The sequence below is a fragment of the Anoplolepis gracilipes genome, chromosome 6 (genome assembly GCF_047496725.1).
Source record: "Anoplolepis gracilipes chromosome 6, ASM4749672v1, whole genome shotgun sequence".
NCBI classification, from domain to species: Eukaryota; Metazoa; Arthropoda; class Insecta; order Hymenoptera; family Formicidae; genus Anoplolepis; species Anoplolepis gracilipes.
This window is the reverse complement of record NC_132975.1, coordinates 10,339,353-10,361,151: the sequence shown is the minus strand read 5'-3', so window position 1 is coordinate 10,361,151 and position 21,799 is coordinate 10,339,353. Positions and strand designations below refer to the sequence as shown.

Below are 21,799 nucleotides of genomic sequence, written 5' to 3'. Positions count from 1 at the left end.
CTATAATGAATGCAGTTATCGTATATTCAAAAATTTTATATTTTTTAAATTATATAATATACTTTTTTTTAATTTAAAATAATATATATTATTTTATTACAACATCTCATTCATATTTATGTTAATTTTTAACTTAGTAGAAACATGTATCTCATTATGTTCACGCCCGACTAAGCTTCTCATATGATTTCTCCGCGACAGGGTGCCTTGCAGGACGTCAAGCTAATAGCAGGACCTCACGGTTACCTTTCCCAGTGTCCTCAGCTCGACTCATCTTGCCCCACATGCGGTCAATTTTCGATATTACAGAATACCGTGGAACAACTAATGCATAATGTCAAGGAGTTGACTCATAGAGTGAGTAATTTATATACCATTTATATCAAAATTACACTGAAGCGATAAGATTCAATATTATAAACTGTTGTACATATTATGCAAATTATATATATATATATATATATATATAGAATATTTAGAAATCTTAATTTTCTAGGATGTCTCTTCAATATACACGCACAATCTTTCTACTTCTATTAATGCGAAATAAATAAAGCAACTTGGTTGTTCATGGACATCCTTCCTTTCAGCTAGCCGCTGCAGAGGGCAGGATAAGCAAAGTGGAGGAGTGCGAGTGCCAAAAGTCCTGTAGGACGAACGGTACCGTCCACGAGGACGGCGCGACATGGGACAAGGGTTGCCAGCAATGTTCTTGCGTCCATGGCAATATCGAGTGTAGGCCAATGTCTTGCGCCCCGACTACCTGCAAGCATCCTGTCATTCCTAAAGGACAGTGTTGCCCGATGTGTCTCAGTAAGTAAAATGCCACGTTTCTCTTTTTTATAATCGCTTATATTTCGATTAATGCGTCTTTTCTAAATTTTATAATTGCATTATTTTTTAAAAAAAGATGTTAAATTATTTTAAATTATTAAATCTGGATTAAAATCAAATTTAATAAAGATTTTATTATATTCAGGATTCTTATTATCTTCTATTCAGAATACGTCGTAACTTATAAATCAATCAAGAACATTGCATATATTCTTTATACATAAGAAAATAATTTTCTCGAGAATTCTAATACATCGTTTTTTTTCTTTTTTTTTTTTTTTTTTTTTTTTTTTACGAATCCATCTTTTCGCTTTCACGCACGCAACTGGCTGATTAATTGACGTAGCGTGTTTTATGTTCCATCGACCGCGCTTCCGTCACATGCCTCACATTATTTATCTCGTCATTCGCTTTGTTAGAACAATGTTTCTTGCATGGCGTAATATACGATCATGGCGAGAAGGTTTCGCCGAGACAATGCGTCGAGTGCGACTGCTTCGATGGTAGCTTCACCTGTCAGAAGTTCGACACTGATATCAAATGTCCACCACTGCCGTGTCCACCTAGCGAGCAAATCAGCGTGGCGGAGGAATGCTGCAAATTTTGCCCAGGTAGATTTTCGTTTGAAAAACAATATAGAATTAAATTCTAATGATACTTTCAAAACAAAAATTCTGAGATTCTGATGATACTTTCGAAAAGAAATGATAATTATCTACATTTATGGGATATTTTACATCTACACGATTTTTTCAGAGACAATTGATAGTTTTATATTTCTTTTTTTAAAATAAGCCATACATTTTTATTATAAACGATATACGCGTTATATAAAATATTTTATATCTTATCAGACGTTGAAATTTAACGAATAGAACTTCAACGCAGCATGTATTATAATAACAGACTTGAAAGAACAGCAAGCATGAATGAAAAAGAATAAACTTTTTGCTGGAACAGCAAGAAACAAAGCATAGTTCGCATAGCTCGCATATTAACTTTAATTAACTTTAATTAACCCTCTCATGCATGGAATTTTTTTGCCAATAACTTTCTCCTTTCTTTCTGCTAACTTTGAGTCAATGTATATGCATCCATATATAATATATAAATTTACTGTTTAATATTAAGAGAAACATATAGCTATTAGATAGAGAGATATTACATAAATCAAAAAAGACAACGATATGATAATTACGTTATGTAATGAATACGGCAATTATAAATCATAAAATTCTTAAACATATACATGACATATGTATGACATGTGTAATATTTATTTTAGTTTGAGTGCATAAGTTGAATGAGATAATTTTAGTTCACGAGAAGTTCGCTACTCTCTCTATCACTAATTAATCACATCTCCATTACGCATGGGAGGGTTACCGATGTCAAATCGGGCGATAGTCTTCTCAGTAAAACCTTTAGATCGTTAATTACATTTTCTAACCATCTTCCATCGTATTTGCCTGGCTAACCCAATTTAACCAGGGGTGGATTACTGCGCGAAGGGCCACAAGTGTCACGCTAACGCGTCCTGCCTGAATCTCCAGACGACCTACGCCTGCCATTGTGATATCGGTTTCCAGGGGGATGGTCTTAACTGTCACGGTATCTAACGCTTATTAACTTACTCGTGCAATTAATTGTGCGTAAGATATGTCCGTATACGTCAAATTTATACTCGTACAAAAAACATGCATGAACTTAACGCTTTTAAATTCCTATAAATTTCCTAATAAATTCTTTAAATCGAAGAAATTTAATTTTCCCTTATATATATATATATATATATACATTTTTCGAACATTTAATGTGTAATGTATTAACGCGCAAATATTTATGCGTGAATATTTATGCATTAATTACTTTCTTCAATAATATTTTCTTTTCGTCTCATCACTCAGATGTGGACGAGTGCAAACAGCAAGGTGGATCAGACGGTCATCATTGTAACGCAAACACGAGATGCGTCAACGTGATCGGCTCTTATACGTGCGAGTGTCTTCCGGGTTACCATAGAATCGACAAGTTCAATTGCGCCGAGCTGGACGAGTGCGCGACTGGTCATCACCAATGTGATGAGCACGCCACGTGCGTGAACACTAACGGCAGCTACTACTGCATCTGCAAGGACGGTTATACCGGCGACGGTTATACGTGTAAACGTACAGTATCGTCTTTTACGTCTCGATAACATAATCGATGTTTTAGTCAGCAATTTCTTAATATTATTTAGTGCAACGAATTCCGACATTTCTCGTCGAGAAATATATGTTATTATTTAGTTAAATTTTAGATTGTTAAATAAAGAAGCAAATTGATAAAGGAGATTATTTTTTTATTATTTGAATTTATATTATTTATTTATGTTTATACTGAGAGAGATAAATGAAAATATATTTACGCTTTTATAAATAAATTTATATACTTTCGAGCGCGTGCGCCGCAATTTGTAGACTAAATAAATATATTTGTCTTTATTAAAGAACTTCATGCTACTGATAATAGAAAACTATTCGCACGTATATTTTCTTTAAGAACATTTGTATTCCGGATGAGTGTGTGGATAAACGCGATCGAAATGATATTCCTATCGCATTGATGAATGTGAAGCGATAAAAGAAGATTCGAAGTGAGGAACGCTTATTTCTTTCCAACGTTCCATTCTGCAAAAAAAAAAGATTGTGAAAAGCGAAAAATAAAAATATATTTCCATCGTTCTTTAAAGAGACGATTTTTTCGTTTTAAGAAAAATCGTTTCGTTTCATTTTTCTTTCATTTTAAGAAAAGATTATTTAAACATTGCGACGTAGCTTATAAATTAATAATAATAATTGCGTCGAGTTTCATATTAAAAATAAGATTTTAGTTTTAATTAAAAAGGTAAGATTTTTTTATGAGTCGCAATACTTTTTATTTTTCAAAAGAAAAGATTTTGAACTGAAGTAAAATCGAGCTTTTCTTTCATGCAGCCGTGTGCAATCAGACCTGTCAGAATGGCGGTGAATGCGTGGCACCCGGGAGGTGTTCCTGTCGACGCGGTTACATCGGCAACAGCTGCGAACTCGACTTGGACGAGTGCGCCAGCGATTTGCACAGATGTCATCAGTCGTCCACGTGCTTCAACATGCCTGGCTGGTATTATTGCCGTTGCAAACCCGGCTATAGAAGCGCCCTGCACGACAGCACCCAGGGCACGCAGTGCCTCGACATCGACGAGTGCAACGATCTGACGATAGAGAGAAGACACACGTGTCATCCCACCGCGAAATGTGTCAACACCGAGGGCGGTTATGAGTGCGTGTGCCCGCCGAAGAATCTGGAGGAGTCTGTAGATGAATGCAGACTCAGTGAGTTTCATGCCTCGTCTAATTAAGATATCCCTTCACGCGCGCGTGACTTAGAATAAAATTATTGTTAAAATTATATCGCGAGAAAAAAAATATAAAATATATTTTAATTTATTATATTATAATTTATTATTAATAATTTATTATTATAAATATATTATAATTTATTATTATTATTACTATCTTATATTATTATATATTTATAGGCTGCTGGTTCAAAGGTCGTGAAATCAACAATGGTGATACTTGGACGCAGGAGGAAAATTCTTGCAGGAGATGCACGTGTCAAGACGGCGTGATCACTTGCAAGGATCTCGTATGTGATTGCAGCGTACCAGGAAGCCATAGGAATAAATGTTGTCCTCAGTGCAATCCTGCAGCGTCCTGCAGGCATCAAGAGCTCCATCACCTAGTCTTCAGAAGCGGAGAACGTTGGATATACCAGTGTCAGACTTGCGAATGCCTGGTAATACATTTATTCAAATCGTATAGTCGCGGCAAAATAACAAAAAAATGACATTTCTCGAGCAACTAAATTCTTTAAATAGCAATTTTCATGGTATCGTAATTCTATCATGAAGAGAAGAACAACAAAATTTTACGAAAAATTTTAAAAACAATTAATTTCGAGTTTCCTTCACAAATGAAAGATTTTGTGAAATACAACTATCTCTTGTTTCTAAAATTGGTGTAATTTATTGTAGTACGGCGAAATAGACTGCTGGCAGATGGAGTGTCCACCGGTAACCTGCTCGAATCCCGTGACCGAGGAGGGCGATTGTTGTCCCCGTTGCGAGGACGATCCCTGTGCACGAGAGGTGCCGACGAACGGCACCATGCTCACGGTTCCTAGTCATCCCCGACCTTGCAGCTACGCTGGCATCGTTCACGACAGCGGTAGCTCCTGGCAGGACCCCCACGACAAGTGCACCACGTGCGAGTGCAAGGTAAGGAGGAGGATCAACCGTGTCATCCGTCACGTCGCAGGACCCACGATCGCCGTCGGTCCTTGACCCGGTCCCATATGAGATCCGACGGACACGAATAGGATAAGGGGGAAGGGGGGAAGGGGGTAGGGAAATTTATCGGAAAAGGACGGCGTTGCGGATACAAAAGAAAAGTAAGGATGGTCACGCACAAAGTTAAATTTTTATATCCTCCAAAATCTTTTTGTAAATTTTGTAATTTTTTGTTTAATTTTTTTCTGTAATATAAAAAATATTTTTATATATATATATATTATATGATATGTGTGTGACACGTAATAATTAATTATGTGTACAAAATAAGATTATATCTTTTAGTCTACGCTTTCTGAAAAGAATTGTGTTTCGAATAAGATTAATCAATCGTATATTTAGTGTATGTAATAATTTGGATTTTTGAATCATTAATAAGGTGACAAAATTTAAATACAGAACAAATCAAAACTATCCTAACGAGATCTTTACGTATCCATCGCGCCTTCTTCTCTCTTGAATTCAAAAGCTCAAGGTCAGTAAATGAAATGAAATATTGTCTCAATTTAGCCGTGGATGTGTCATATGCCTATTCAATTGCATTCGCTGTATTATGCCGATATAAGACGTAAAATAATTGCTATGCGACAGGCGTCTATCGCAGAATATGTACACTTATATATACATGGCGGAGCATCGATGTAAATTGTGTCAATTAATTTCATCCTCAATTTATTTCATATTAGACTGATTCTGAAACGATAATTACCATTCATTCCATTATCATAAATGTCATTTTTGTACAGAATAATTGTGTTGCGTGTTTCCTAGTATATTTAAATAAAATTACTAATAACAATTGTGTATTAAAATTTCGCGTATTAATTTTTTTAATAAATAAAATATTTTATAGAGATATAATTATACAAAATTTGATGAAAGATTCATTTTTTTTTTAAATTGATACTAAATCATAAATATTCGCCCGTACATTTTATGATATTTTCCATCTTCTTCTTAAAAAAATATATATATGTTCAATTAAATTATCCGCCATATATACATGAAATCGTACACACAAGCATTCGTATCATCTTATTTTTTCACTCCTTTTACTCTCTATCTGTCTTTCTGTTTTATGTATCGTCAGTAGGTAATCCTCGAATAATACAAGGTACATACTGACTGTTCTTTCTTCGTAGTATGCCGTTTGTTTCTGCGATGTATATTCACGCGAAACAAATCCGCAAAGCTAAACGCTGATATTTTATTAACCGTCTGCTGAGAGAAGAAGAATCATATATCATAAAAGAAGATATATGTTGAAAAAATCTAACTTCGCACTCGCATGAATCTAACTAACCGAATTGAACTGAAACTATTCTGAAACGCTTCATTTTTGTATTTTATAAAAAAAAAAAAAAAAAATTAATATATTAATGTAAAATGTATGATGTAATATTGATGTTATCTGTTTATAGTAATTATTAACCAGCATCTTCTCTCGGTGTGCATTATATTGCGTCGCGCTATGCGATCTTAGCTGTACTCATCAATGTAAATTATTCAAAACATATTTTTATACATTGTCATACGCATACAGGGGCGTCCCTAAGCTAGTCTAAACTAGATGTCATTTATTTTTCGTTGCCTGCCTTGCACGTGGCAGCGTTCGTCATTAGTTTCCATCTTCCGTATGAGAGAAAATAAATTGTATATTAGATTACATTCAATGACTCTCTTTCTCTCTCTCTCTCTCTCTCTCTCTCTCTCTCTCTCTCTCTTTCTCTATCTTCTTCTAGAGTCCTAAAAATTCGTTCTATCACGATTATTTGAAACTCCTACTCTTAATTTTTTGTTTATTACAAATTTTTTTTAATCATTTTTTAAAATTATTTGATGCCTTTTCAAACGAAAAACTAAAATACTTTATCAATACTCTAATAACAAAATTAAAAATGTGAAAAAGATGATTTAACTAAATTAAACAATTGCTGCAATTAATTGAGTCAACTAAATATCTAAAGGATTGCACAGCATTCTAACATCACTTACAAAATGTCACATATACTCTTTCTTATGAGAAAATATAACTCTACATTTAAAAACTATAGACGATCGAACACTGCCACGGCTGTGAGAATTTCATACATATGATTAAGTCTCGAAGAAAACTCTGAATGTCGAGAAAAAAAATTCATTGTTTCGCTTTTTCATCATAAATGCTTCGCTCCCATCGATATCCTATATTTTGTCACCCTAAATATAAACCTATGATATATAGATATTTTTTAAAGATTTCTAGTTAATGTTAATCTTTAATTGCGGAAATAATAAGTGAATAGTAGTAAATAATTTATGATAAATAATTTTAGCAATAGTTTAACGATTTAGAGAATTTAATGTTAGATTGCCTATATAAAATTTAGGATTAGAAAGTTTACACATACACACACACACACGTACACTATTCGTAAAAAAAAATTTTTATATTTTTTATAAAAACATTCTTTAGATATCATATTAGGGTGACGATAAAATATTATACAGGATGTTCCATAATTATCGACTTATTTTTCAGATTCGTAAGAAGCTTGAAGTTAATTTTTTATTAACACATGTCGAATAGAAAAACAATGTTTATAAAAATGTTAACTTTTAATATTAAATTTTTTAAATCTTCCAAGAACGAATTAAATCCTTTTAATGAAATGAATTGAATTTGTTAACTCAATACTAAAAAATCTTTTGGTTTCAATGATAACTAATTTTTTACTATCTATCGACTATTGAAAGCAAGAAATCATACTTTCTTAAAATCCGTGGCTGAAAGATAACATAAATAAATCCGGAACATCCCGTATATGCCAAATCGAGATCGAATCGAGATCTCACGATTGCGCGTGCTTCGGGTCGGCCCTGCATGGATCATTTTATTAATGTTTATCGTCCGGCGACGATTAATTGAAAGCGGACCTGACCTCACAGTTACCGAGGGTGCACCACGATCTTGACCCCGCCGATCCGATCCGCGATCGAATCGCCTGATCGCCGACGTCAGTGCTCTATTCATCAAACGTTCAATCAAGAGCGAACAGTACGATCTTATCCGTGATATTGGCGACGATTAGCCGGGGGACCACTGCAGTGGAATTCGGCTGATTCTACCGGCGTCTGGGCCAATCGGATCGATCTTCTAAGCCGCGACGATCGTGGATATGGATCGGCGCGGCGAACAGAGAGGTCCTGGTCACGCGGGGGCGACATAAGGGATGAACATAGAAGAAGGAGAGGGGAAGGGTGGAAGTCGCATCGGGGAAACATTGTCTGCCTGTGATCATGCTGTTGTAAATTAACCCCGCCACCTTGCCCGTGACTGACTAATCTCATATAGCCTAACAATGGGTATCCTTGCAGGTGCCGTACTGCGCCCAATTGGTGAGCAATAGCGCGTGTTGTGTGCATCGGTAATCACGTCACTTCTACCTCACCTATAATCTCTACTACCTGCCTCTTCTCTTCTGTCTTTATTGCCGATTAATGTACTACGACTAACGGAGTGCTCCAGTGCTTTCTTAGTCTTCCTCACGCTTGCTTCTGCCTATTTCTTTTTTTTTAAGTTTAGATTTTTATATTTTCTCTTTCTCTCTTTCTTATACTTTTGCTTTTTTTAAATATCTTCGTGTCTCGTATCCTCGCTTGATACTGTAGTTCTTTTTCTACTAGTTCGTTTTTTCTCTTTAGTATCTTAGAACCCGTAATCAACCTATATCACTACGTTGATCGTCGCACGCTTATTATTATTCGATAATGAATATATAAATGTATCACAAGCACGTAGCATGTGCATCTCGTCGCGTTTGAAAGAGAAATGTTCTCGACGTGATATTGACGCTTTCCTTATCTAAGAACGAAGAGATTTCAAATTAATATTCGCCAAAGAAATTTAATATTTAATTATTTATTAAGCAGATTAATCGATGTTTTAGATAACCGTCATTGCTCCTGGTTCATTTTGTATTCTTTAAATCTTACCATTTCAATAATACACATACATAGATAATTAATTTATTTTTATTCGTTTTCTAATTTCTTATTTAAAATAGACGAATGTTTTTTTTTTTTTTTTAAATAAATACATATAAAATCTCTTTACACAAAAAACAATTTGCATGTTCCTTATCTTTGCATTCAACGAACTTGTCGAAGAATCGAGCGAGAATAGGACGGGCTATCTTATATATCTCGGCCGCGACTGCACGTTTTTCAAAATCTGCATGTGTCAATACACCTTACGCACTCTATCACCTATTCTCTCCCTCACAAACGTTGCGCATCACATCCTGTCATTTTTTGATTTACACACTCTGAGACGCACGGTCGTTCATGCAAAAAGATAAAAGAGAAGGCAATTCGTTCGATCGGCGGGTCTTTCTCGTGTCGATCGAGGAGCATGGCGCACGAGGTGGCAGACACACATACACACACATGTGCACACAACACATATACGCGGACTGCGTCTTGGATTCGTGACTATATCTTTTTTTTTTTTTTTTGAGTGTGTTTTCTTCTTATTTTTTTATTTGTTTGATCGAATCGTTGTCGCACCTGAGCCTCCACTGCACCCTCCTCCGATCTACATTCGAGATTTGATAGAAGCACCAAGAGGTCTCTTTCTTTCTTTGTATCGATTTATCCAACATCGATTCTGGCAAGATAAAAATTACATATAAAGAAAATAATTTCAAAATTTATGTGTTTAAACTAAAATCTTATTAAAGTATTTAATCTCTGTTATTAAAATATTAAACATTTATTTTCAAGTATACTTTTATATTGATAACGTAATGTGCAAATATTTATATGCACATTATGTAGAAAGATATCTCGCCAGAATCGTAACGGAAAGTAGTAAAAAACTTAGAGATTTGTCGCCAGGTATCAAAGACATATTATGGAAATTCATTGTTTTGCCCCTCCCCCCTTCGAATGTCAGCATGAGTGTCCTTACAGTTACTGTAATTGTGATCGTAACCACTTACAAGTCATCTCTTTATACTAAAGAGAAAATGGCGTCACCGATACGGGTGCGAGGGACATCGCAAGGAAAGTTTCAAGGGAAGTAAAACGGGGGTCGGATTTTTGCACGTTGGTTTATTATCTCGCCACGGCGGAACTGATGCGGTATTGTTCTACGAAACAATGAATTACATACTATGTGAACAAGTACCTGCCTCTCCACTACAGGTCGGAAAGTCTTGGCCCGCCGGACAATCGATTGCGAGAACACCACTTGCTATTTAAATTATATGCTAGCGTTCTTTCCAACATTTAAGAAAATATAAAATATAAGAAACAAAGTTTTTTAAAATATTAGAAGAATACACAAATTTTGCTATTATTGAATGCGCATTTAATCAATTTTCTTTCATATTATTAAAAAATAAAATTTTTTTACGCAAAAATAATTAAATAAAAAATGTTATAATATTATAGAAGAAGAACGCACACAATGTTATATATATATATATATATATATATATATATATATATATATATATATATTAGTTGAAATGGACAAAAATTAGAAAATAAATTATTATTATTATTAATTATATTAATATTAATTGCAATATTTCACTATTGCAAAGGAGAACTCTAAATGATAAAAAAATATATTCCATTCTTTTATTCAAAACACTCGTTCAAATTAACTCTCGATAAACACAAGTTCTACTCATTTCCTTCTTATATTTGCGTTTTTTTAGTTTTCAACACACGTCACGTACTCTGTATCTTACTACACTATCGCATTCTCTCGTACGTCGCGCCAACCAAGACTTTCTAACCCGAAGTGTGCGAATCAAATCAACAACGAAAAATCTTTTAATTCCCTCCGCCGTGGCTAACCCAATCTCCCACGAACCTCTTCGTAGGACGGGCAGCTTTGCTGCAGCTACGATTACGGCTGCGCTGGCGATCTGGGTGACGACAAGCAACAACGGCCTCCAATCGCTGCTCCTGAGTCTTTCGTACATCATCCATCGGACTCTGTGGTCCAGTCGTTGGTCGACGGTGCACCGAAAGCAGCTCTACCAACGGTCACCGGCACATCCGGCATTACACGCACCATCACTACCGTCGTCACCACTTCCATCGCGAGCACCACTGTCTCGTCGCCCTCGCACTACTTGCCATCCTTCAACATCAGCAACGAGCAACCTCACGATCTCAGAGGAGATCAGGCAACAGGTTTTGCCACGTCGCGAACTCAACAGAGAGAAGCCTATCATGATATTAGATTGCAACAACAGCAACAAGCATCGTCGACTACGGGATACCGAGAGTTTGTCAGAGACTCGACGACGTCATCGACGTCATCGTCAGAACGGTTCACGACATCGTCGGCGACGACGACGAGGACACCGCTTGAGACGTTCAACGATGACAGATCGACGCCATCGCGACGCAGCCAGTCGACGAACACCGTCAATCGTCACGGCGTCGCCACCGTTTCTTCCTCTTCCTCGTCGTTGTCCCCGTCGTCATCCCCAACTCTCGCGGTGGTCATGGCTACCTCAACGATCGAAGAGACCGACCGATCGTCCACGAGCATCTCCGCGCAAATTCGTCAGCTGGTCGGTCGTCGTAAAGATAACAAAAAGTCCATTGTCCTCGACAGCGCCACTTGAGGGCCGTGGATCTAGAGGAAGATAGGAAAGGACAAATCTGACACAAGGCATTCTAGAGGGAAAATCCCGGAGAATCTCCCATAGTTCAACGCGCATCGTTTGTCTATTGTATCGTCGGCAAAAGGGAGAGAAATGAAAGCTCACGAAGAGAAAGAACGGGATAATCAATGGTACACTCGAAGCTCGCGGAGAATCGGCGTTCACTACGTTGCTGCGAGGGAGATTTGTTCCTGTATCTGGAGTCTGTCTCCGTGTCTGATGATTTCGAGAAGAGGTGGCCAACGTCTCGTCAGCACAGCTAGATCGACGATGGCATCGCTAACCTTGGACCTAATCCGGCTAGGCTTCAGGTTCTAATTCTAAGATCGAGATACTGTATCGTTTGCGATCGAGTAGACAAAGTCATGTCAAGATTTTGACACTGTCAAGATCCGGACTCGGAACAACCGCGAGCCGGACTTGCGGCTCGGATAACGAGCACGTTCAGAACGTTCGCTTTTTCGCTTGAATCTCTCGCTCGAGTTGCGGTGGTCTTCGCCTTAATTACCAACTGAGCGTCGAAAAGTGGCGCTAATGGCTTCGAGAGATAATCAGTGCGAAGATTGTTTCTAGATTGAAGATCTTCAATATCAAAGATTTGTCCTTGATATAATTATAATTTCTACTGAAAGCGATACATTATTCGACAATCTAAATTATCTGCTAGAGTTGAATATTATGAACGTTTTTATAAAGGGATTCTTCAGTATCAGAGATTTCTTCAGTAGATTCTACTTTGAAAATTAAAAAATGCAAAAATTTGAACCATTATGCAAATCCCATCATAATGTTAAATCTTTGATGCATTTTGATCACCTTTTCATATTATTTTCATAATACATGCATATATAAATAATGATTATTTTCTTATCGTATACATCGAGATATTAATTTTTTAAATTTATTTTCTACTTTTAAGATCCTTTTATTAACTGTACCTCTCAGAATACGTATGACACAAAAGAATGTTTTTAGTATTGTGAACTTAGAATAAATAAGGTGAAGTATTTACATAAGAATGACTGAAAAAGTAAGTCAGAAAAGTGGAGATGTTTTTCTCATATAACATGTCACACAATATACATTTAAAAACGATCACCTAGTTTACAAAAATAATTTGTTTCTCTTACAAGTGTGACTATTATTCTACAAATAAAAAATAAAACTGTTATTTAAAGAAAATTAATGTTGCATTAATACTACTTATCACTTGATATAAGATAAAATACGCAGCAAGTAATGATAAAAATTATTGTGAGTTTTGTAATTCATGTTTTCAATTAAATTACACCAAATGCAAAAAATGTTATTACTTATCGTTATTACTATATGCAAATAATATGTTATACTTTCACATAATCAAAATTGCAACAAGATGGATATATGTAATAAATAGAAAAGTATAATTTATTGATAAATCATTATATTGATAATAATTTTTCTTGTAACCATAAAATTTTTTTTAAAATTTCGAAACAGAAAGGTCTTTTATTTTACAAATTAATGAATTAAATTACACTTTTAGCATTTATTTGATAATTTTGGTTTTTAGCACTGATTATCGATCAAAGCGGTCACGCGCCCTCCGTGGATCGAGCATGATCGAACGAACCGAGGGCGCAGATTCACACAAAAAAGAAAAAAAAACAAAAAAAAAAAAAAAAGAAACTTCTTTCGCGTATTTGATTGAACAAGTAGCGCACAATATTTGGGCCTTATAAAGTAAATTGTTGATGTTCCGCTAAACCACGTAAACACTTTTATGTATGTACGTAAATGACGGAGAAGCAGGGACAATATACATGTTTGTCGTAAGGAATTGATTCCCGATAAGGGGAAGGAAGCACAGAGAGTGACGTATATATATATATATATATATATATATATATATATATATATATATATATATATATAAAAGTAAAACGTATGTATTATATTCTACCGTGTATTATAATATATATATATATATGAGCGATTCCTGCGAATCTGTTGATATCTTTAACCGAATACACCGTCGACTGTCAAATCGTCAATTGACCGATGACATCGCGGGTGACTTTACCTACACTAGAAATATTATACTGAAAGATTATATCTCGCGACAATATGATATGAGGCCCCGAAGCATATACAATCATCGTAGCGTATCTGACGATAAAAATAGTTACGCTTGAAAGAGTATATTTAAGGAATAAATTAAATAGGATAGGCGCGACTCTATATCTTTGAGAGAATTCAATCTATCTTCTAAGTATTCGGGTCGATTCGATTTCCGCGTTATCCTTCAGTAATCCTGCAGGAGACGAACTTATGCTCGATTCACGGCGCTCAAACGAGGTGTCGAATTGCAATACCGAGGGACACAGTGGCTTTGTAACTCACAGTGTGGCGATAAAAAAAATTGTATCTAATTTATATCATTCATAATTGATAATTTATAATTTTTATAATTGGCTAAGATCATTACATGGTAATCGTGGTAATTCACTGTTAAGATACTAAAAAAACAAAGTGTGGCGGTAGTAAAAAGCCCGGTTTTTATTTTTACGGTTACTCATTGCAACAGTTGTTTCTGCTGAATGCAATTAATGTCAATAGGAAGAGCGTATTTTATAGATATATTGCATACTGTAGTTAAAAGGCTACCGAGGAAGATTCGGCCCTTTGTAGGCTCTTTTTGTCCTCGCGAGATAAAAATCAAGTATGTCCGACGCTCCGACGCGTACGGAAGGTTAAGCTAGACTTTTCCCCACATGCGTTTTGTGGCCTAAAGTTCGCGGAACCGACGAATTAAAAAAGTTTTTGTCTGAATAATTAATCCTCTCGATGCTAAGTTTCACGAAGACTGTGGTTCTTCAGCATTTTCGCCCATTCGCAAAGTGTGCATTTGTGTAGCGGTTGATTCTTGTAAAGTTAAATATAAGACAGATGATTTTCGTAGTAAAACGTGCGACTGTAGATTGAATTCACAAGATTGCGCGTATATATATTGGATAAATATTGGAAATATTGAAAATTCTTTCATTTTATTGCTATTTATTTAATATATAACGAGTTATAACGATAATTTTAGAAGTATCGATTCTTTAAAATATCATTTATTCTCTTCTTTCTTTCAGCGATTTGTCATTAATATATTATTCACTGCCGCATCATTTTACGCATTCACACATCTCAGAGCAATCAAAATTCGTCAAGATCCTAAACACGAATATCCACGACTCGCATCGACGCGTAAACGCGAATTGGTTGCTGATGTCGCTGTCAATAGGCGGACATTGTAATAAATATCTGATATTATCATGATTCAAACGTAGTACTGAAATAATTAACCAGATCAGAAGTTAAGCAACTCGCCTATGAGCAATAGCCTAAGCGATGTTAATTATAACCGAAATAACTGAAAAGATGAGGAGAAATGTGAGAACATTTAGAACTACTTATAATCTTAGCCATAAGCGCGATGAAGAAAGGCCTAGCTAATCGTAATTACGTTGAACTCCAAGAGCACGGGAAAACTGTACTTTTTCACCAAGTTGAAAATTTATGGGGTTTTCCGTTATATATTTATCGGTCGGATAACGGATAATAAATGTGCCGGCTGGCTTAAATAATTTCTTTATCTCGCTCAACTTATCATGACCACTACGACTACATTCCTCCTTAACTAACAATAAATAGGCACTAATGTGAGAGAAACATATATATATATATATATATACATATATATATATATATATATATACAATAAAAATATATAATATTAATATATATTAATATTATATAGAAATAAATAAATAAATAAATAAATATTTTTGTTTTGCATACGGGATGTCACACTAGTATTACGCTAGTTTCTTTCATCCACGAATTCTTTGATCAATTTGAAACAACTTTTATATTTCTTATTTTTAAATATTATGATAAAATAATTTTTTAATTAAAATTCTATTCAAATAAATCCACTTAATATTAAATATAAAATAAAAATATTTATTTACTAAAAGTTTTATAATTTGAAAATTATTGATCAATCTGCCATTATTAACAAAAAAAGAGCGCTAAAGTTATCAATTTGCAGAAAGAAGATATGATAAAAATGCGGGACATCCTGCATATATATTCTATAATTATATATAAATACACGAATTATATACATACACATACACACACACACGCACGGAGGATATGTATGAGCGTATACATGGAAACATAATAGAAAAAAAGGACGGGGCGTATAAAGAGAAGCGCGTTAATTCATAATTAAGTAGGACATGTGAATCTTCAAATCGTTATATTACATTTATAAAAAAGAAAAGAATCTCTCACGCAGTATATGAAGACTCAACGGTAATTGTTCGTTCAATGTGCAATAATTTAATAGTAACATCGCTTAATTTGTAATCGACTAATTGAATCGAAGTGATGTTACTATGTCTCGTCGTGGATAGACGGACAATTATATGACAAGAAAAGAAAAGAAAAAACTTGAGAACATGTGTTGCCATTATTTCTCCGGCTCCAATTTATCAGCTTTGTAACTTGTAATAAAATAATAAAATATTGATCATGATGTTTAAATATTTAGAGAATTTTCAAGAAATGTTTGAGTAGTTTAAAAAAATACTAAATCAAAAAATTTCAACAACCACATTATTTGTGACAATACAAAATTGACAATAGATACATATTGATAACATGTTCGAAATCTTTGAAAAATGGTGCAAATTTGGAGTATTATCAAGTTATCGTAAGTACGGCACAAAATGCAAAATGTTGCAAGAGTTTTTTTTTTATATGGAAAGACATTGAAATATTTACTGAAAGTCTTGCACATCTTCTATGTAGTTTTTGTGACATGATGCCAATAATCGACTAATCGATCATATTGTTGAATTTGTCGGAACGAATAGCTAGAAATTATAATGTACAGATTTTAAAGTCACAGTTATAGCCATAATTGGCCTAATTAGCGTTCTTAATCTATATTTAATGTCTAATTATTTAATTTAATAATATTTTTATTATTTTGGTCCATTTTGTTCTTTATTTTCGTTCAGCTTGTGTTATGTTGTCTGACTTATTATTTATCAAAGAATTATAAAAATAATTATTAATAAAATAGCTAAAAATAATTGAAAATTATTACAAAACTAAAAAATATTGTAGCCATTTCAAAAAATTACAAGTGCCATTTTAAAAATATGTCACATTTTTAAAATGTGTATTTGTTTTGCACTTATAAAAATTTTCTCAGTTTACTACGAAAAAAAGTGGGAGACATACGTTTCTTATAGAAAGAAAGATAAAAAAAAATAGAAAAAAAGAAATAACTATGCAAAGATGATATGATTGTTGAATAAAACAAGGAGAAATTTGAGCCGAGAAAAATTGAGCGACATCAAGCGACACATGAAAACAGACACACAAACACATGGATATGATTAAAAATTAGTGGTCCATTATATATCCCAAGTCAAATTTTTTCAAAGTTGAAACAGTCAATGAAAGACTGATGGATTTATTGGAAAAGTAAGATAATTTCACTTGTTTTAAACATTTTTTTTGCAAGATTTTACAAGAAGCTTTCTTAGATGAATCTTAATTAAATCAAGATGTATTAAAACTCGACTAGTGTTTCTGACAAAGCAAATAATAGATTACAAAAGAGAGTTTGTTCCATTCTTTTTAATTTATGTTTTTTTTCTTTTTTATTAAATAATAGCACGCAAAGTAATTGCATGTGCGTCGTCGATAAAACAATTGAACCGCCTGAGAAGGCCTACGGTTAAATCTCTCGAACTTTCGCATCCTAGTAACGAATTTTACAATAGGATACAACGGGTTATATACTTTGCGCCTTAAGCACTTCGTATAAATAAGTAACAGGACGCGGGCGCGCCGATCTAATGAAAAAAAAAGATTAGATTAGAGATGCGTGTGTGTGAGAAGAATAATAATGAGTATAATAATTATAATAATATATAATATTAATGAAATATTATTAATACAAAATAATAATAACAATAAATAACGCTGTTACTCTGATTGTATATAGTCCTGTAATGTTATAGTATTATATTAGGAAGAACGCGAACATATAATTAATTAAACACACACATATACACGTATTCAAAGGCGCGCACGCGCGCGGAAAGATAGAAAATTATTAATCATATGATCTAATTATTTACGAACGAAATTAAGTAAAAATAGAACTAAACGTACGAAGTCACGTATGGAGCAAACGATGGGAAAAAGGAAGAACAGTCGAAGAGGCATTAAAATCGTTGCCTATTATGCTACGTTATTTCCGCGTCTAAGAGCATGTTTTCGTTGCCCGTTCCGTGTTACATTTTCTGTAAAAACGGTTTTTTTTTTTTTTTTTTTTTAATTGAAAAAATTCGATTTTTTCCTAATCGTGTCTTTTGGCGCGATGCTTTTGATTTGAATAGCGCGAGGATGACTATGACTGGCGTTTAGTAATCGTAAAGGGCACAGGTAAAAGAACTAAAGTCCACTTGTAAAATTATCTTCTAATTATATTAGTAAAAAAATTTGTAAGAAAAAATTATCATTTAATATAATGAAATCAATTTGTATGATTTATATGAGAAGTTTCAATAATTTCGGAACACAACGTCTGCCATAATTAAAGAACTTGCGTGATTTGATGCCATAATTTGTAATGTCATATTCTGTTAATATTTGATAACATTTTAGTTTGCTTATAATTATTACTATATGATTTATCATTTAACTACGCAAGATTTATCAAATTTTCTTCATATCACTGATATATATATATATATATATAATTAAATATTAAATATTAATAAACATAATTTATTAAACATATCAAATATACGTTACTCGACATAATAAGAGTTGAATGTTTTAAAATCTATTAACTTTTTTCATGTAATTGGCTTTCATATTGTGAGTTTATTTTATATAGTATTATATCCGAAGAAAATTATAATTATATAAAAAAGGGATTTTATTCTTCTTGCCTTATGCCCTTCGAATAATACTCAATTACAATTTAAGTAGAATATGACCTAATATATTATCGATATACATATAAGAATAAACATCAAATGATTTTCGGCGAAGCGTTTATCGATGAATCAAGATTTACAATAAAAATAAATTATTCTATTAGTGCTACATACTTTCTTAATAAAATTAATGAATAATCAACAAAGATTGATCTTATCGAAAAAAATGTACATTAGAAACAAAATAGTTCTTTATTCCACAAACTAAGAAGTTCAGGAACGCTGCCAGAACTAAAATGCATCGTGCAAAAGATTTTTTCGGACGATTTCATGACCTTATTCTTTGTATATATAATCATTAATCAAAAACAGATTTTGTAAAAATCAATATATGTACAATCAAGTTCAATTGATTTATAGCGATAATTATTTCGATTTATTTATTAGCACAAAAATGTAATTTTTTAAAGAAAAAATTCATACCAAAAGAGACAATTAAATCAATGTAAAATATTCTGAAATTAAATAACACGAATCAAACATTTGAGTCAATTAGTTTTAACGAATAATAATTTTGATTATAAAGTTATACCAAATATTGACCTCATATTGAAAAATACATCTAAGACTATATCGGCCTCTTTGGATTAGGAATTTATAAATTCATCTAGTAAGGCGATATTTTTAAACAGATAAATCAGTCAGGTAGGTAGATCGATATTTAAGATCAAGGCGGCGATAGACACAGCCAAATTCGCGTATCATAGTAAATCTCTATATGTATATAATGTTCGTTCATTACCCTGTATCTCGGAACTTACAATTAATATCCTTAAACGGACTTGACGAATACCTTTGCGAATTCAATACTTTTTAATATAGAGTCAATAGATCGCTTTCCAAAAATTCCTCAATTTTTACAAAAATATCTTCTACATAAAATGCAATCTTTGTGGCTATAATAGCCTATAACCATTAACATAAAAATCAAACAAAATATTTTATAACCACTAATTCACTTTGGGGATTAAATAGCATGAGACGAGAAGACAGATTCCTTTAAGAAAAGATAAGATCGGTTTTGTGTGTATGAATGAAGAAGATATATACATTTCAAAGAGAGAAACCGAGCCGTTCATCTTTCACCTTGCCATAAACTCTTGAACTAGTCGTTCGCACAGTTCATTGGAAGCTTACGCGTGCCTCTCATATTTAACATTATTAATGCAGATAACATTACATATTATGATTACGAAATAAGCTTTATCAATCGGTAACGGTCTTGAAAGTCAAAGGTCGCTAACAGTAATTGAAAACATTTGGACTTTCATAACTGTATTTAATTGATACTAAAAAGCACTGTTACATGCGCGCGTGTGCGCGCATTTGATTGTTGATGATACGCCTAAACCCATACCAAAGATAACTACTACAACGACTACTAGTAAGCGCTTGTTGTGGAATGCGAGGAAATCGACTATCGGAAACTAGTATATATCCTCGTTCACATTTCTCTCACATTAACTTTGTCTAACACTCTTAAAAAAATATGAAAGTTATATCCTAATTATTCTGACGACATAGGGAATGATCGTGTCATCTATTATACAGCGAGATTACTTAGTAGTGGTTGGCATTATCGTCACTGCCGAGTCTAATATATCGCCGCTTTTCGTATTAAGTTAAAACATTGAGCAGGGTATAAAAACTATCGTTATCTCCTCGGGGGAAACCGGGAAGCAGATTGATATAAGAATATCACAATATTACCGCTTCACGGTATTTATATTTTGTAAATTTTACAGAACATATAATTAATGCTCTGAATAAAACACTAAATTGTCACTGATATATTTTTTGTTAGATTGTAACATTATTTATAAGTTGAAGTTATATTGTCACTAAATGATTTAACGCATAATATCATACAGAAAGCATTGTTCATTATTTAATTAAAATTTGTTTATATAACTATATATATATATATATATATAAAATTATTAATATCATCTATTATTACCGTTTCAAAACTAATAATTCAAGGTTGAAAAATCTTATTAAATTAGATTATTAAAAAACTTCATATTGAATGTTAATATAGCTCAATACAAATACAAAAGAATTTTTTCCGAGGAGGCAATACGCGAAACAAACTTAAATAATGCTACTAGCATTTTTAATATGCTTTGTTTCTCTTTTTAAAAGGGTATATAAAGTCAAATCGATTCATTATCTATTTTTCGCGATACTAATTGGTTATCTCGCTGCACACAGTGCTTACTTCGTATCGTGAGCAACTATCATTGCAGAGATTATGTATTTTAATAATTCAACAAACGTGAACAGTTTAATACCTGCATAATTCATTACAAGGACGAGTTTTATACTAATTTAACAGAACAACAATATGCAAAGATATAAATTATCTTTTTCTTGCACGAATTATTCCACTATTACGCATTCCATATCTCCTGTCTAGAATGATAAAATACCCATCTTAAATTTTTTAAGTAATAATCAAGATGTATAAGTACAAATTAAAAATCTAAATCTTATTTTTTAAAATTTATGATGCTTTATAGTCTACGCAGTACCTAAACATAATAAGCTAAAAGTCAAAATCAGTTGCGCGATAAAAACTAATATCAGTTAAGTGATAAAAATTAATAGTGATCAGTAAATATTATATACGAATATGCATAATCGCTTATAATGCTAAAATTACTGCAAACTGATATTTTCAATTTTATTAAAAATTTTTAATCTCTCTAAAAAAAAAAATAAATATGCAAATAATTTATTTATGTAGCAATTCTATTTTTTCGTTAATACAATATTTACAAAAATACAACTTGAAATATAGTTATCTGGAAACGTATACAAAAAAATTGATAAAAATATATCTACTATAAATTTTGCAT

At 33.1% G+C, this 21,799-nt stretch overlaps 1 protein-coding gene across 5 annotated transcripts in view; it reads left to right on the top strand.

Annotated features, from left to right (window-relative positions):
• The window catches only part of LOC140666435 (protein kinase C-binding protein NELL1), a 67,025-nt gene extending 48,896 nt beyond the window's left edge, over positions 1 to 18,129 (top strand). The window contains exons 5-14 of one of the 5 annotated variants that reach the window (XR_012046755.1): positions 202 to 357; positions 591 to 813; positions 1,254 to 1,445; positions 2,326 to 2,445; positions 2,742 to 3,002; positions 3,810 to 4,187; positions 4,394 to 4,653; positions 4,892 to 5,134; positions 8,564 to 9,814; positions 11,083 to 11,168. Coding sequence is in view for 4 of the 5 variants with exons in the window: in XM_072893591.1 (XP_072749692.1) it covers positions 202 to 357; positions 591 to 813; positions 1,254 to 1,445; positions 2,326 to 2,445; positions 2,742 to 3,002; positions 3,810 to 4,187; positions 4,394 to 4,653; positions 4,892 to 5,134; positions 8,564 to 8,613; positions 11,083 to 11,863 (2,664 nt within the window). In the remaining variant the exon portion in view is untranslated. Of the gene's footprint in view, positions 1 to 201; positions 358 to 590; positions 814 to 1,253; positions 1,446 to 2,325; positions 2,446 to 2,741; positions 3,003 to 3,809; positions 4,188 to 4,393; positions 4,654 to 4,891; positions 5,135 to 8,563; positions 9,815 to 11,082 lie in introns of all 5 variants that reach the window. The other 4 variants (XM_072893591.1, XM_072893592.1, XM_072893594.1 and 1 more) reach the window with 4 other exon arrangements.
• The last annotated feature ends 3,670 nt before the right edge of the window (positions 18,130 to 21,799 follow it).